The sequence below is a fragment of the Tachyglossus aculeatus genome, chromosome 11 (assembly GCF_015852505.1).
Source record: "Tachyglossus aculeatus isolate mTacAcu1 chromosome 11, mTacAcu1.pri, whole genome shotgun sequence".
In the NCBI taxonomy this organism is placed as follows: domain Eukaryota; kingdom Metazoa; phylum Chordata; class Mammalia; order Monotremata; family Tachyglossidae; genus Tachyglossus; species Tachyglossus aculeatus.
Window position 1 is genome coordinate 25163894 of NC_052076.1, and position 15264 is coordinate 25179157.

At 50.1% G+C, this 15264-nt stretch overlaps 1 protein-coding gene across 1 annotated transcript in view; it reads left to right on the forward strand.

Annotated features, from left to right (window-relative positions):
* The window catches only part of EFTUD2 (elongation factor Tu GTP binding domain containing 2), an 85478-nt gene extending 72764 nt beyond the window's left edge, over nucleotides 1-12714 (forward strand). Inside the window, exons 23-28 of the mRNA XM_038754394.1 lie at nucleotides 1108-1195; nucleotides 3911-4029; nucleotides 4170-4264; nucleotides 5759-5912; nucleotides 8408-8515; nucleotides 12348-12714. Coding sequence (XP_038610322.1) covers nucleotides 1108-1195; nucleotides 3911-4029; nucleotides 4170-4264; nucleotides 5759-5912; nucleotides 8408-8515; nucleotides 12348-12443 — 660 coding nt within the window. The 3' untranslated portion in view covers nucleotides 12444-12714. The remainder of the gene's footprint in view (nucleotides 1-1107; nucleotides 1196-3910; nucleotides 4030-4169; nucleotides 4265-5758; nucleotides 5913-8407; nucleotides 8516-12347) is intronic.
* The last annotated feature ends 2550 nt before the right edge of the window (nucleotides 12715-15264 follow it).

Consider the following 15264-nt stretch of genomic DNA (forward strand, 5'->3'; position numbering starts at 1 on the left):
GTCCCAACCCAACAGTGGGCTCACAGTCTAGAAGGGGGAGACAGATGACAGAACCAAACATATAAAATACAACAGATACGTACAAGTAAAATAAATAAATCATCATCATCATCATCAATTGTATTTATTGAGCGCTTACTATGTGCAGAGCACTGGACTAAGCGCTTGGGAAGTACAAATTGGCAACATCTAGAGACAGTCCCTACCCAACAGTGGGCTCACAGTCTAAAAGGGGGAGGCAGAGAACAAAACCAAACATACTAACAAAATAAAATAAATAGAATAGGTATGTACAAGTAAAATAAATAAATAGAGTAATAAATATGTACAAACATATATACATATATACAGGTGCGGTGGGGAAGGGAAGGAGGTAAGATGGGGGAGATGGAGAGGGGGACGAGGGGGAGAGGAAGGAAGGGGCTCAGTCTGGGAAGGCCTCTTGGAGGAGGTGAGCTCTCAGCAGGGCCTTGAAGGGAGGAAGAGAGCTAGCTTGGCGGATGGGCAGAGGGAGGGCATACTAACAAAATAAAATACAATAGATATGCACAAGTAAAATAAATAGAGTAATAAATATGTACAAACATATATACAGGTGCAGTGGGGAAGGGAAGGAGGTAAGACGGGGGAGATGGAGAGGGGGAGAGGAAGGAGGGGGCTCAGTCTGGGAAGGCCTCCTGGAGGAGGTGAGCTCTCAGTAGGGCCTTGATGAGTAAGCGCTTGTAGACTGTGAGCCCACTGTTGGGTAGGGACCATCTCTAGATGTTGCCAACTTGGACTTCCCAAGCGCTTAGTCCAGTGCTCTGCACCCAGTAAGCGCTCAATAAATACGATTGAATGAGTGAATGAAAAGTGACACATTCTCTGAATTTCCCTCAACCGTGGATTCTGCCCTGGGCCCTTGCCATCTTCTAGCCTGTGAGCCCGCTGTTGGGTAGGGACCGTCTCTATATGTTGCCAACTTGGACTTCCCAAGCGCTTAGTACAGTGCTCTGCATACAGTAAGCGCTCAATAAATACGATTGATTGATTGATTGATGTCGTGGCCCCCCACCCCCGCCCTGCGTCCCCGGGGCGACTGCTGAAGCGTCCCCGTGTCCTCCACAGGTGGACAAGGCCCTGCTGGGTTCGGTGAAGGACAGCATCGTGCAGGGATTCCAGTGGGGGACCCGGGAGGGTCCCCTCTGCGACGAGCGTGAGTTTCATTGAGGAGCAGCGTGGCTCAGGGGAAAGAGCCCGGGCTTCGGAGTCCGAGGTCGTGGGTTCAAATCCCGGCTCCGCCGCTTGTCAGCTGGGTGGCTTCGGGCTGGTCACTTCACTTCTCCGGGCCTCGGTTCCCTCATCTGGAAATTGGGGGTGAAGACTGTGAGCCCCACGAGGGACAGCCTGATCACCCTGTAACCTCCCCAGCGCTTAAAACAGTGCTTTGCACATAGTAAGCGCTTAACAAATGCCATCATTATTATTATTATTGTTTCCCGGCGGATAACTGATCACCTTGTAGTCTCCCCAGCGCTTAGAATAGTGCTTTGCATGTAGTAAGCGCTTAACAAATGCCATCATCATTATTATTATAATAATAATTATTATTATTATTATTGTTTCCCGGCAGACAAATGATCACCTTGTAACCTCCCCAGCACTTAGAATAGTGCTTTTCACGTAGTAAGCGCTTAACAAATGCCATCGTTATTATTATTATTGTTTCCCGGCAGACAACCTGATCACCTTGTAATCTCCCCAGCGCTTAGAATAGTGCTTTGCACGTAGTAAGCGCTTAACAAATGCCATCATTATTATTATTATTATTATTGTTTCCCGGCGGACAACTGATCACCATGTAACCTCCCCAGTGCTTAGAACAGTGCTTTGCACATAGTAAGCGCTTAACAAATGCCATCATTATTATTATTATTGTTTCCTGGCAGACAACTGATCACCTTGTAACCTCCCCAGCGCTTAGAATAGTGCCTTGCACATAGTAAGCGCTTAACAAATGCCATCATCATTATTATTATTATTATTATTATCATTATTATTATTATTGTTTCCCGGCGGACAACCTGATCACCTTGTAATCTCCCCAGCGCTTAGAATAGTGCTTTGCACGTAGTAAGCGCTTAACAAATGCCATCATTATTATTATTATTATTATTGTTTCCCGGCGGACAACTGATCACCATGTAACCTCCCCAGCGCTTAGAACAGTGCTTTGCACATAGTAAGCGCTTAACAAATGCCATCATTATTATTATTATTGTTTCCCGGCAGACAGCTGATCACCTTGTAACCTCCCCAGCGCTTAGAATAGTGCCTTGCACATAGTAAGCGCTTAACAAATGCCATCATCATCATCATTATTATTATTATTATTATTATTATTATTATTATAATTATCATTGTTTCCCGGCGGACAACCTGATCACCTTGTAATCTCCCCAGCGCTTAGAATAGTGTTTTGCACGTAGTAAGCGCTTAACAAATGCCATCATTATTATTATTATTATTATTGTTTCCCAGCGGACAACCTGATCACCTTGTAACCTCCCCAGTGCTTAGAACAGTGCTTTGCACGTAGTAAGCGCTTAACAAATGCCGTCATTATTATTATTGTTTCCCGGCGGACAACCTGATCACCTTGTAACCTCCCCAGCGCTTAGAACAGTGCTTTGCACGTAGTAAGCGCTTAACAAATGCCATCATTATTATTATTATTATTATTATTATTGTTTCCCGGTGGACAACTAATCACCTTGTAACCTCCCCAGCGCTTAGAATAGTGCTTTGCACATAGTAAGCACTTAACAAATGCCGTCATTCTTATCATTATATTATTATTGTTTCCCAGCGGACAACTGATCACCTTGTAACCTCCCCAGAGCTTAAAACAGTGCTTTGCACGTAGTAAGCACTTAACAAATGCCATCATTGTTATTATTATTATTGTTTCCCAGCAGACAACTGATCACCTTGTAACCTCCCCAGCGCTTAGAATAGTGCCTTGCACATAGTAAGCGCTTAACAAATGCCATCATTATTATTATTATTGTTTCCCGGCAGACAACTGATCACCTTTTAACCTCCCCAGCGCTTAGAACAGTGCTTTGCACGTAGTAAGCGCTTAACAAATGCCATTATTATTATTATTATTGTTTCCCAACAGACAACTGATCACCTTGTAACTTCCCCAGAGCTTAGAACAGTGCTTTGCACGTAATAAGCACTTAACAAATGCCATCATTATTATTATTATTATTGGTATTGTTTCCTGGCAGGCAACTGATCACCTTGTAACCTCCCCAGTGCTTAGAACAGTGCTTCGCACATAGTAAGCGCTTAACAAATGCCATCATTATTATTGTTGTTGTTGTTTCCTGGGGGACAACTGATCACCTTGTAACCTCCCCAGCACTTAGAATGGTGCTTTGCACGTAGTAAGTGCTTAACAAATGCCGTCATTATAATTACTATTGTTTCCCGGTGCACAACTGATCACCTTGTAACCTCCCCAGCGCTTAGAACAGTGCTTTGCACGTAGTAAGCGCTGAACAAATGCCATCATTATTATTATTATCATTATTATTATTATTATTGTTTCCCGGCAGACAACTGATCACCTTGTAACTTCCCCAGCGCTTAGAACAGTGCTTTGCACGTAATAAGCACTTAACAAATGCCATCATTATTATTATTATTATTGTTTCCCAGCGGACAACCTGATCACCTTGTAACCTCCCCAGCGCTTAGAACAGTGCTTTGCACATAGTAAGCGCTTAACACATGCCATCATCATCATTATTATTATTATTATTGTTTCCCGCCCACCCGTGCCGGTCCCAGTTGGGCCCGCGTGGCCGGCGGCGTCCCCCGGGCCCCCTCACCCCGGTCAGCGCGGTGTCCCTCCCCGCAGTGATCCGCAACGTGAAGTTCAAGATCCTGGACGCGGTGATCGCCCAGGAGCCCCTTCACCGGGGCGGGGGCCAGATCATCCCCACGGCCCGCAGGGTCGTCTACTCCGCCTTCCTCATGGTAAGGAGCGGCGGGGATCCCCGACGGGAAGGGTCCGGTTTGCCGGCCCGCTCCGGGTTGCCCCATTTCCCAGGCTCGGGACTTTTCTCCCCCCACCCGAAGAAAAGTACTTTTCTTTCCATCCCTTTCCCCCGCCACAGGCCACCCCTCGCCTGATGGAGCCCTACTACTTCGTGGAGGTCCAGGCCCCCGCGGACTGCGTGTCGGCCGTCTACACCGTGCTGGCCCGGCGCAGGTGAGCAGCCCCCGGGGTGGGCAGGGGACGCCCAGAGAGCCTTGCCGCATCAGCCAGTTCTCTCTGATCTCCCATCCTCGTGTCTCTCCCCGCTTCAGTCCATACTTCATCGTCATCATCATCATCAATCGTATTTATTGAGCGCTTACTGTGTGCAGAGCACTGTACTAAGCGCTTGGGAAGTCCAAGTTGGCAACGTATAGAGACAGTCCCTACCCAACAGTGGGCTCACATCATCATCATCATCATCATCGATCGTATTTATTGAGCGCTTACTGTGTGCAGAGCACTAGACTAAGCGCTTGGGAAGTACAAGTTGGCAACATATAGAGACAGTCCCTACCCAACAGTGGGCTCACCGTCTCGAAGGGGGAGACAGAGAACAAAACCAAACATACTAACAAAATAAAATGAATAGAATAAGTATGTACAAGTAAAATAAATAAATAGAGTAAAAAATATGTACAAACATATATACATATATACAGGTGCTGTGGGGAAGGGAAGGAGGTAAGATGGGGGATGGAGAGGGGGGCGAGGGGCAGATTCTGCTGCCCGGATTGTCTTTGTCCAGAAACACTCTGGGCGTGTTACTCCCCTCCTCAAAAATCTCCAGTGGCTACCAATCAATCTGCACATCGGGCAGAAACTCCTCCCCCTGGGCTTCCAGGCTGTCCATCCATCCATCCCCTGGCCCCCTCCTCCCTCACCTCCCTTCTCTCCTTCTCCATCGCAGCCCGCACCCTCCGCTGCTAATCTCCTCCTCGTACCTCGTTCTCGCCCGTCCCGCCATTGACCCCCGGCCCACGTCCTCCCCCGGGCCTGGAATGCCCCCAATCCCTCTGCCCATCCGCCAAGCTCGCTCTCTTCCTCCCTTCAAGGCCCTACTGAGAGCTCACCTCCTCCAGGAGGCCTTCCCACACTCAGCCCCTTCCTTCCTCTCCCCCTCGTCCCCCTCTCCATCCCCCCCATCCTACCTCCTTCCCTTCCCCGCAGCACCTGTATATAAGTTTGCACGTATTTATTGCTCTATTTATTTTACTTGTACATATCTACTCTATTTTATTTTGTTAGTACGTTTGGTTTTGTTCTCTGTCTCCCCCTTCTAGACTGTGAGCCCACTGTTGGGTAGGGACTGTCTCTAGATGCTGCCAACTTGGACTTCCCAAGCGCTTAGTACAGTGCCCTGCACACAGTAAGCGCTCAATAAATACGATTGATGATGATGATGATGATGAGAGCCAAGGCCGGGAGCAGGGCCCAACTGCTGGCTGGGCGTTGCCGTCTCGGCCCCCGAAATCCTCCCGTGTCCCAACCTGAGGGGGTTTTCTTACACTGCCCTCCGCATTGGGGCCAGGGTGGACCGAACCGTCTTCCTCGGCGGCATTGCCAGTGGAGAGGGCCCGGGGTTGGGGAGCGGGCTCGCCGGAGGGGGGAAGGCGGGCGGGCCCGGGCCGGGGGGCTCACTGTTTGGGGGGCGTTCGGCCGGTCCAGGGGCCACGTGACTCAGGACGCACCCATCCCGGGCTCGCCGCTCTACACCATCAAAGCCTTCATCCCGGCCATCGACTCCTTCGGCTTCGAGACGGACCTCCGCACGCACACCCAGGGGCAGGCCTTCTCCCTCTCCGTCTTCCACCACTGGCAGGTATGACATTGGTCGGGGACAAGAGGGGGCCGCTTCCCCACCGCCCCCCAGGATGCAGACTTCATTCATTCATTCATTCAATCGTATTTATTGAGCGCTTACTGTGTGCAGAGCACTGGACTGAGCGCTTGGGAAGTCCAAGTTGGCAACGTCTAGAGACGGTCCCTACCCAACAGTGGGCTCACAGTCTAGATGGGGGAGACAGAGAACAAAACATAAAACGTCACTCAAACCCACCCCGCTCGTTCATTCATTCATTCAGTCGTATTTATTGAGCGCTTCCTGTTGGCAGAGCACTGTACGGAGCGTTTGGGAGAGTACAATATAACAACACTACACAGATACGTTCCCTGCCCACAATGAGGTTAGGCAGAGAGGACAGGCCTAGGGGCGAGGAATGTGTCTGCTAGTTCTGTTCATTCATTTATTCATTCATTCAACCGTATTTATTGAGCGCTTACTGTGTGCAGAGCACTGGACTAAGCGCTTGGGAAGTCCAAGTTGGCAACATATAGAGACGGTCCCTACCCAACAGTGGACTCACAGTCTAAATGGGGGAGACAGAGAACAAAACATACAGAGAACAAAACATTAAAACGTCACCCAAACCCGCCCCGCTCGTTCGTTCATTCATTCAGTCGTATTTATTGAGCGCTTCCTGTTGGCAGAGCACTGTACGGAGCGTTTGGGAGAGTACAATATAACAACACTACACAGATACATTCCCTGCCCACGATGAGGTTAGGCAGAGAGGACAGGCCTAGGGGCGGGGAATGTGTCTGCTAGTTCTGTTCATTCATTTATTCATTCATTCAGTCGTATTTATTGAGCGCTTACTGTGTGCAGAGCACCATACTAGGCGCTTGGGAAGTCCAAGTTGGCAACATATACAGTCCCTACCCAACAGTGCGCTCACAGTCTAAATGGGGGAGACAGAGAACAAAACAAAACAGAAAACTTCACCTAAACGCCCTGCTCATTCATTCATTCATTGTCAGTCAGTTGTATTTATTGAGCGCTTCCTGTTGGCAGAGCACTGTACGAAGCGTTTGGGAGAGTACAATATAACACTACACAGACACATTCCCTGCCCACGATAAGGTTAGGCAGAGAGGACAGGCTTAGGGGCGGGGAATGTGTTTGCTAGTTCTGTTCATTCATTCATTCATTCATTCAATCGTATTTATTGAGCGCTTACTGTGTGCAGAGCACTGGACTAAGCGCTGGGGAAGTCCAAGTTGGCAACCCAACATCATCAATTGTATTTATTGAGCGCTTACTGTGTGCAGAGCACTGTACTAAGCGCTTGGGCTCACAGTCTAGAAGGGAGGTTAAGTTGTATCGTACTTTCCCAAGCGCTTAGTACCATGCAGCGTGGCTCAGTGGAAAGAGCCCGGGCTCGGGAGTCAGAGGTCATGGGTTCTAATCCCGGCCCCGCCAATTGTCCGCTGCGTGACTTTGGGCAAGTGACTTCTCTGGGCCTCAGTTAACTCATCTGCAAAATGGGGGTGAAGACTGTGAGCCCCTCGTGGGACAACCTGATCACCTTGTATCCTCCCCAGCGCTTAGAACAGCGCTTTGCACATAGTAAGTGCTTAATAAATGCCATCATCACCAATAAATATGATTGAATGAATGACTAGAGCAGTGTGGCTCAGTGGAAAGAGCCCGGGCTTTGGAGTCAGAGGTCCTGGGTTCAAATCCCAGCTCTGCCACTTGTCAGCTGTGTGACTGGGCACGTCACTTCACTTCTCTGTGTCTCAGTTACCTCATCTGTAAAATGGGCATGAAGACTGTGAGCCCCCCATGGGACAGCCTGATCACCTTGTAACCTCCCCAGTGCTTAGAACAGTGCTTTGCACATAGTAAGCACTTAATAAATGCCATCATCATCATCAATAAATACGATTGAATGAATGAATGACTAGAGCAGCATGGCTCAGTGGAAAGAGCCCGGGCTTTGGAGTCAGAGGTCCTGGGTTCAAATCCCAGCTCTGCCACTTGTCAGCTGTGTGACTTTGGGCAAGTCACTTCACTTCTCTGTGTCTCAGTTACCTCATCTGTAAAATGGGGATGAAGACTGTGAGCCCCCCGTGGGACAGCCTGATCACCTTGTAACCTCCCCAGTGCTTAGAACAGTGCTTTGCACATAGTAAGCACTTAATAAATGCCATCATCATCATCAATAAATACGATTGAATGAATGAATGACTAGAGCAGCGTGGCTCAGTGGAAAGAGCCCGGGCTTTGGAGTCAGAGGTCCTGGGTTCAAATCCCGGCTCCGCCACTTGTCAGCTGGGTGACTTCGGGCAAGTCGCTTCACTTCTCTGGGCCTCAGTTCCCTCGTCTGGAAAATGGGGATTAAAAGGGTGAGCCCCCCGTGGGACAGCCTGATGACCTGGTAACCTCCCCAGCGCTTAGAACAGTGCTTGGCACATAGTAAGCGCTTAATAATAATAATTATTATTATTATCCTCGGCCCCTCTGCGTTACAGATCGTGCCCGGAGATCCGCTGGACAAGAGCATCGTCATCCGTCCCCTGGAGCCGCAGCCCGCCCCTCACCTGGCGCGAGAATTCATGATCAAAACGCGGCGCAGGAAGGTACGGCGCCTTCGCCCCCCGCCCCGGGCCGCCCCGGGCCGCCCTTTGCCACCCAAGCGATGAGGGCAGTGCCCACGGCCGTCCGGCCTCCCCCACGGCCTGGGACCGGGGACCGACGAACCCTGGGAACGTCGAGGCTAGAGCCTGGGACCGGGAGCCCATCCCGGCTCCGCCACTTCCTTCATCTCACTTATGTCGCCAGCTTGGACTTCATCATCATCATCATCAATCGTATTTATTGAGCGCTTACTATGTGCAGAGCACTGTACTAAGCGCTTGGGAAGTCCAAGTTGGCAACATAGAGAGACAGTCCCTACCCAACAGCGGGCTCACAGGCTAGAAGGGGGAGACAGAGAACAAAACCAAACATACTAACGAAATAAAATAAATAGAATAGACAGGTACAAGTAAAATAAATAAATAAATGAGTAATAAATCTGTACAAACATATATCCATACATACAGGTGCTGTGGGGAAGGGAAGGAGGTAAGGTGGAATCATAGGAGAACAAAACCAAACATACTAACGAAATAAAATAAATAGAATAGATATGTACGAGTAAAATAAATAAATAAATAGAGTAATAAATATGTACAAACATCTATACAGGTGCTGTGGGGAAGGGAAGGAGGTAAAATGGGGGAATGGAGGAGGGGGAGAGGAAGGAAGGGGCTCAGTCTTTATCATACATAAATATAAATTTCAGAGGAGAATGGGTATGAGGATTTCTATCATCCATAAATATAAATTTCAGAGAAGCGGTGTGGCCTAGTGGAAAGAGCCCGGGCCCGGGAGTCAGAGCAGAGCAGCGCGGTTCGGTGGAAAGAGCTCGAGGCCATGGGTTCAGATCCTGACTCTGGCAACTGTCAGCTGTGTGACTTTGGGCAAGTCCCTTCACTTCTCTAGGCCTCAGTTCCCTCACCTGTAAAACGGGGATTATCATCATCATCATCATCAATTGTATTTATTGAGCGCTTACTATGTGCAGAGCACTGTACTAAGCGCCTGGGAAGTACAAATATGTCGCCAGCTTGGACTTCCCAAGCGCTTAGTCCGGCGCTCTGCACACAGCAGGCGCTCAATAAACACGATTGAATGAATGAATTCAATTCATTCAGTCTTATTCATTGAGCGCTCACTGTGTGCAGAGCGCTGTATTAGAAGCTGGAAGCCCAGGAGGCCTTCCCCGACTGAGCCCCCTCACCTTACCTCCTTCCCCTCCCCACAGCACCTGTATATATCTATCAATCAATCAATCAATCGTATTTATTAAGCACTTACTATGTGCAGAGCACTGTACTAAGCGCTTGGGAAGTACAAATTGGCAACACATAGAGACGGTCCCTACCCAACAGTGGGCTCACAGTCTAAAAGGGGGAGACAGAGAACAAAACCAAACATACTAACAAAATAAAATAAATAGAATAGATATGTACAAGTAAAATAAATAAATAAATAGAGTAATAAATATGTGCAGACATAAATACATATATCCAGGTGCTGTGGGGAAGGGAAGGAGGTAAGATGGGGGGGATGGAGAGGGGGAGAGGAAGGAAGGGGCTCTGTCTGGGAAGGCCTCCTGGAGGAGGTGAGCTCTCAGCAGGGCCTTAAGCTTAAACTTCCCAAGCGCTTAGTACGGCGCTCTGCACACAGCAGGCGCTCAAGAAACACGATTGAATGAATGAATTCAATTCATTCAGTCATATTGATTGAGCGCTCACTGTGTGCGGAGCGCTGTATTAGAAACTGGAAGCCCAGGAGGCCTTCCCCGACTGAGCCCCCTCACCTTACCTCCTTCCCCTCCCCACAGCACCTGTATATATCTATCAATCAATCAATCAATCGTATTTATTAAGCACTTACTATGTGCAGAGCACTGTACTAAGCGCTTGGGAAGTCCAAGTTAGCAACATATAGAGACAGTCCCTACCCAACAGTGGGCTCACAGTCTAGAAGGGGGAGACAGAGAACAAAACCAAACATACTAACAAAATAAAATAAATAGAATAGATATGTACAAGTAAAGTAAATAAATAAATAGAGTAATAAATATGTACAAACATATATCCATATATACAGGTGCTGTGGGGAAGGGAAGGAGGTAAGATGGGGGGGATGGAGAGGGGGACGAGGGGGAGAGAAAGGAAGGGGCTCAGTCTGGGAAGGCCTCCTGGAGGAGGTGAGCTCTCAGCAGGGCCTTGAAGGGAGGAAGAGAGCTAGCTCGGCGGATGGGCAGAGGGATTGGGGGCATTCCGGGCCCGGGGGAGGACGTGGGCCGGGGGTCGACGGCGGGACAGGCGAGAACGAGGTACGGGGAGGGGATTAGCGGTGGAGGAGCGGAGGGTGCGGGCTGCGATGGACAAGGAGAGAAGGGAGGGGAGGGAGGAGGGGGCCAGGGGATGGACGGACAGCCTGGAAGCCCAGGGTGAGGAGTTTCTGCCTGATGGGCTCACGGTCTAGAAGAGGGAGACAGACAACAAAACAAAACCTGGAGGCAGGTGTCAAGTCATCAGAATAAATAGAAATACAGCTACATTCATTCATTCATTGTCATATTTATTGAGCGCTTACTGTGTGCAGAGCACTGGACTAAGCGCTTGGGAAGTCCAAGTTGGCAACATATAGAGACGGCCCCTACCCAACAGCGGGCTCACAGTCTAGAAGGGGGAGACAGATGACAAAACATACCACGATGATCATCATTATCGTATCTCTGATCTCCCATCCTCGTGTCTCTCTCCACTTCAATCCATACTTCATGCTGCTGCCCGGATTATCTTTGTCCAGAAACGCTCTGGGCATATTACTCCCCTCCTCAAAAATCTCCAGTGGCTCCCAATCAATCTGCACATCGGGCAGAAACTCCTCCCCCTGGGCTTCCAGGCTGTCCATCCATCCCCTGGCCCCCTCCTCCCTCCCCTCCCTTCTCTCCTTGTCCATCGCAGCCCGCACACCCCGCTCCTCCGCCGCTGATCTCCTCCCCGTACCTCGCTCTCGCCTGTCCCGCCATCGACTCTCCGGCCCACGTCCTCCCCCGGGCCTGGAATGCCCCCAATCCCTCTGCCCCTCCGCCCAGCTCGCTCTCTTCCTCCCTTCAAGGCCCTACTGAGAGCTCACCTCCTCCAGGAGGCCTTCCCACACTCAGCCCCTTCCTTCCTCGCCCCCTCGTCCCCCTCTCCATCCCCCCATCTTACCTCCTTCCCTTCCCCACAGCACCTGCTTATATGTATATATGTTTGTACATATTTATTACTCTAGTTATTTATTTACTTATCTTGTACATTTCTATCCTATTTATTTTATTTTGTTGGTATGTTTGGTTCTGTTCTCTGTCTCCCCCTTTTAGACTGTGAGCCCACTGTTGGGTAAGGGACTGTCTCTATGTGTTGCCAATTTGTACTTCCCAAGCGCTTAGTCCGGTGCTCTGCACATAGTAAGCGCTCAATAAATACGATTGATTGATTGATTGCTATCTATCCTATTTATTTTATTTTGTTAGTATGCTTGGTTTTGTTCTCTGTCTCCCCCTTTTAGCCTGTGAGCCCACTGTTGGGTAGGGACTGTCTCTATAGGTTGCCAATTTGTACTTCCCAAGCGCTTAGTACAGTGCTCTGCACATAGTAAGCGCTCAATAAATACGATTGATTGATTGATTGCTACTACTATGCCGGCGGGGGGGGCAACCGGGAGCCGCCCACCGCGTTTCCCGACTTCCCGCGCGAGGCCCAAAAGGAGGGGCGACGGCCGCGTTTTCCCGAAACGCCGCCCCCCGTCCCCCCGCTTGCCCCTCGGGCCTCACCCCGTCTCCGTCTCTCCTTCTCTCCGCCGCAGGGCCTGAGTGAAGACGTAAGCATCAGCAAGTTTTTCGACGACCCCATGTTGCTGGAACTCGCCAAGCAAGACGTGGTTCTCAACTACCCGATGTGAGCGGCGGGGCCGGGCCCTCCCTACTCCTGAAGCCGGAGCCGGACTTTTCCGGACATTCGTCCCCCCCGGAGGATGGGCAGGACCCTCGGGCTCCGCCGCCTCCGCCTCCTTCCACGGATGCCCGAAGGGCAGGGTTTGGGGGCACAGCGGGCAGAGGCGGAATATCAGGGGGCTGGCTCCTCGCCGTTCGCTCGGATTTTCCTTTTTTTAACGCGTCGGAGCTGTCTGTAGACGAACAGAGTCCTCGGAATAATAATATTAATAATGATAATGACGGCGTTTATTAAGCGCTTCCTATGGGCACGCTGGGGAGGTTACGAGTTGGCAACAGGTTGTCCCCCGGGGGGGCTCCCGGTCTTCATCCCCATTTTCCAGGTGAGGGAACTGAGGCCCAGAGAAGAATAAGATTAAGCGCTTACTTGTGGGCACGCTGGGGAGGTTACAAGTTGTCCCCCCGGGGGGCTCCCGGTCTTCATCCCCATTTTCCAGATGAGGGAACTGAGGCCCAGAGAATAATAATATTAAGCGCTTACTGTGGGCACGCTGGGGAGGTTACAAGTTGTCCCCCGGGGGGGGGGCTCCCGGTCTTCATCCCCATTTTCCAGGTGAGGGAACTGAGGCCCAGAGAATAATAATATTAAGCGCTTACTTGTGGGCACGCTGGGGAGGTTACAAGTTGTCCCACGGGGGGCTCCCAGTCATCATCCCCATTTTCCAGATGAGGGAACTGAGGCCCAGAGAATAATAATATTAAGCGCTTACTGTGGGCACGCTGGGGAGGTTACACGTCGTGGCCCGGGGGGCTCCCGGTCTTCATCCCCATTTTCCAGATGAGGGAACTGAGGCCCAGAGAAGAATAATAATGATGATGGCATTTATTAAGCGCTTACTATGGGCACGCTGGGGAGGTTACGAGGTGATCAGGTTGTCCCCCGGGGGGCTCCCAGTTTTCATCCCCATTTTCCAGATGAGGGAACTGAGGCCCAGAGAATAATAATAATAATAATGATGGCACTTATTAAGCGCTTACTGTGGGCACGCTGGGGAGGATGCAAGTTGTCCCCCGGGGCACTCCCAGTCTTCATCTCCATTTTCCAGATGAGGGAACTGAGGCCCAGAGAAGAATAATAATAATGATGATGATGGGGCTCCCAGTCTTCATCCCCATTTTCCAGATGAGGGAACTGAGGCCCAGAGAAGAAGAATAATAATGATGGCACTTATTAAGCGCTTACTATGGGCACGCTGGGGAGGTTACAAGTTGGCAACAAGTTGTCCCCTGGGGGGCTCCCAGTCTTCATCCCCATTTTCCAGGTGAGGGAACTGAGGCCCAGAGAAGAAGAAGAATAATGATGATGGCATTTATTAAGCGCTTACTATGAGCATGCTGGGGAGGTTACAAGTTGGCAACAAGTTGTCCCCCAGCAGGCTCCCAGTCTTCATCCCCACTTTCCAGATGAGGGAACTGAGGCCCAGAGAATAATAATAATAATAATAATAATGGCATTTATTAAGCGCTTACTATGGGCACGCTGGGGAGGTTACAAGCTGGAAACAACTTGTCCCCCGGGGGGCTCCCAGTCTTCATCCCCATTTTCCAGATGAGGGAACTGAGGCCCAGAGAATAATAATAATAATGATGGCACTTACTAAGCGCTTACTGTGGGCACGCTGGGGAGGTTACAAGTTGGCAACAAGTTGTCCCCTGGGGGGCTCCCAGTCTTCATCCCCATTTTCCAGATGAGGGAACTGAGGCACAGAGAATAATAATATTAAGCGCTTACTGTGGGCTCGCTGGGGAGGTTACACGTTGTCCCCCGGGGGGCTCCCAGTCTTCATCCCCATTTTCCAGATGAGGGAACTGAGGCCCGGAGAATAATAATGATGATGATGATGGCATTTATTAAGTGCTTACTGTGGGCACGCTGGGGAGGTTACAAGTTGTCCCACAGGGGGCTCCCAGTCTTCATCCCCATTTTCCAGATGAGGGAACTGAGGCCCAGAGAATAATAATAATAATGGCATTTATTAAGCGCTTACTATGTGCAAAGCACTGTTCTAAGTGCTGGGGAGGATACAAGGTGATCAGATTTTCCCACTTGGGGCTCACAGTCTTAATCCCCATTTTCCAGATGAGGTAACTGAGGCCCAGAGAAGTGAAGTGACTTGCCCAAAGTCACACAGCTGATGGCAGATCCGGGATTTGAACCCATGACCTCTGACTCCAAAGCCTGGGCTCTTTCCTCTTAGCCACGCTGCTTCTCTAATAATAATAATAATGATGATGATGGCATTTAGTAAGCACTTACCATGGGCACGCTGGGGAGGTTACAAGGTGATCAGGCTGTCCCCCGGGGGAGCTCCCAGTCTTCACCCCCATTTTCCAGATGAGGGAACTGAGGCCCGGAGAAGAATAATAATGATGGCATTTATTAAGCGCTTACTATGGGCACGCTGGGGAGGTTACAAAGTGATCAGGCTGTCCCCCGGGGGGGCTCCCAATCTTCACCCCCATTTTCCAGATGAGGGAACTGAGGCCCGGAGAAGAATAATAATGATGATGGCATTTATTAAGCCCTTACTATGGGCACACTGGGGAGGTTACAAGGTGATCAGGCTGTCCCCCGGGGGGGCTCCCAGTCTTCACCCCCATTTTCCAGATGAGGGAACTGAGGCCCGGAGAAGAATAATAATGATGATGGCATTTATTAAGCCCTTACTATGGGCACGCTGGGGAGGTTACAAGGTGATCAGGCTGTCCCCCGGGGGGGCTCCCAGTCTTCACCCCCATTTTCCAGATGAGGGAACTGAGGCCCGGAGA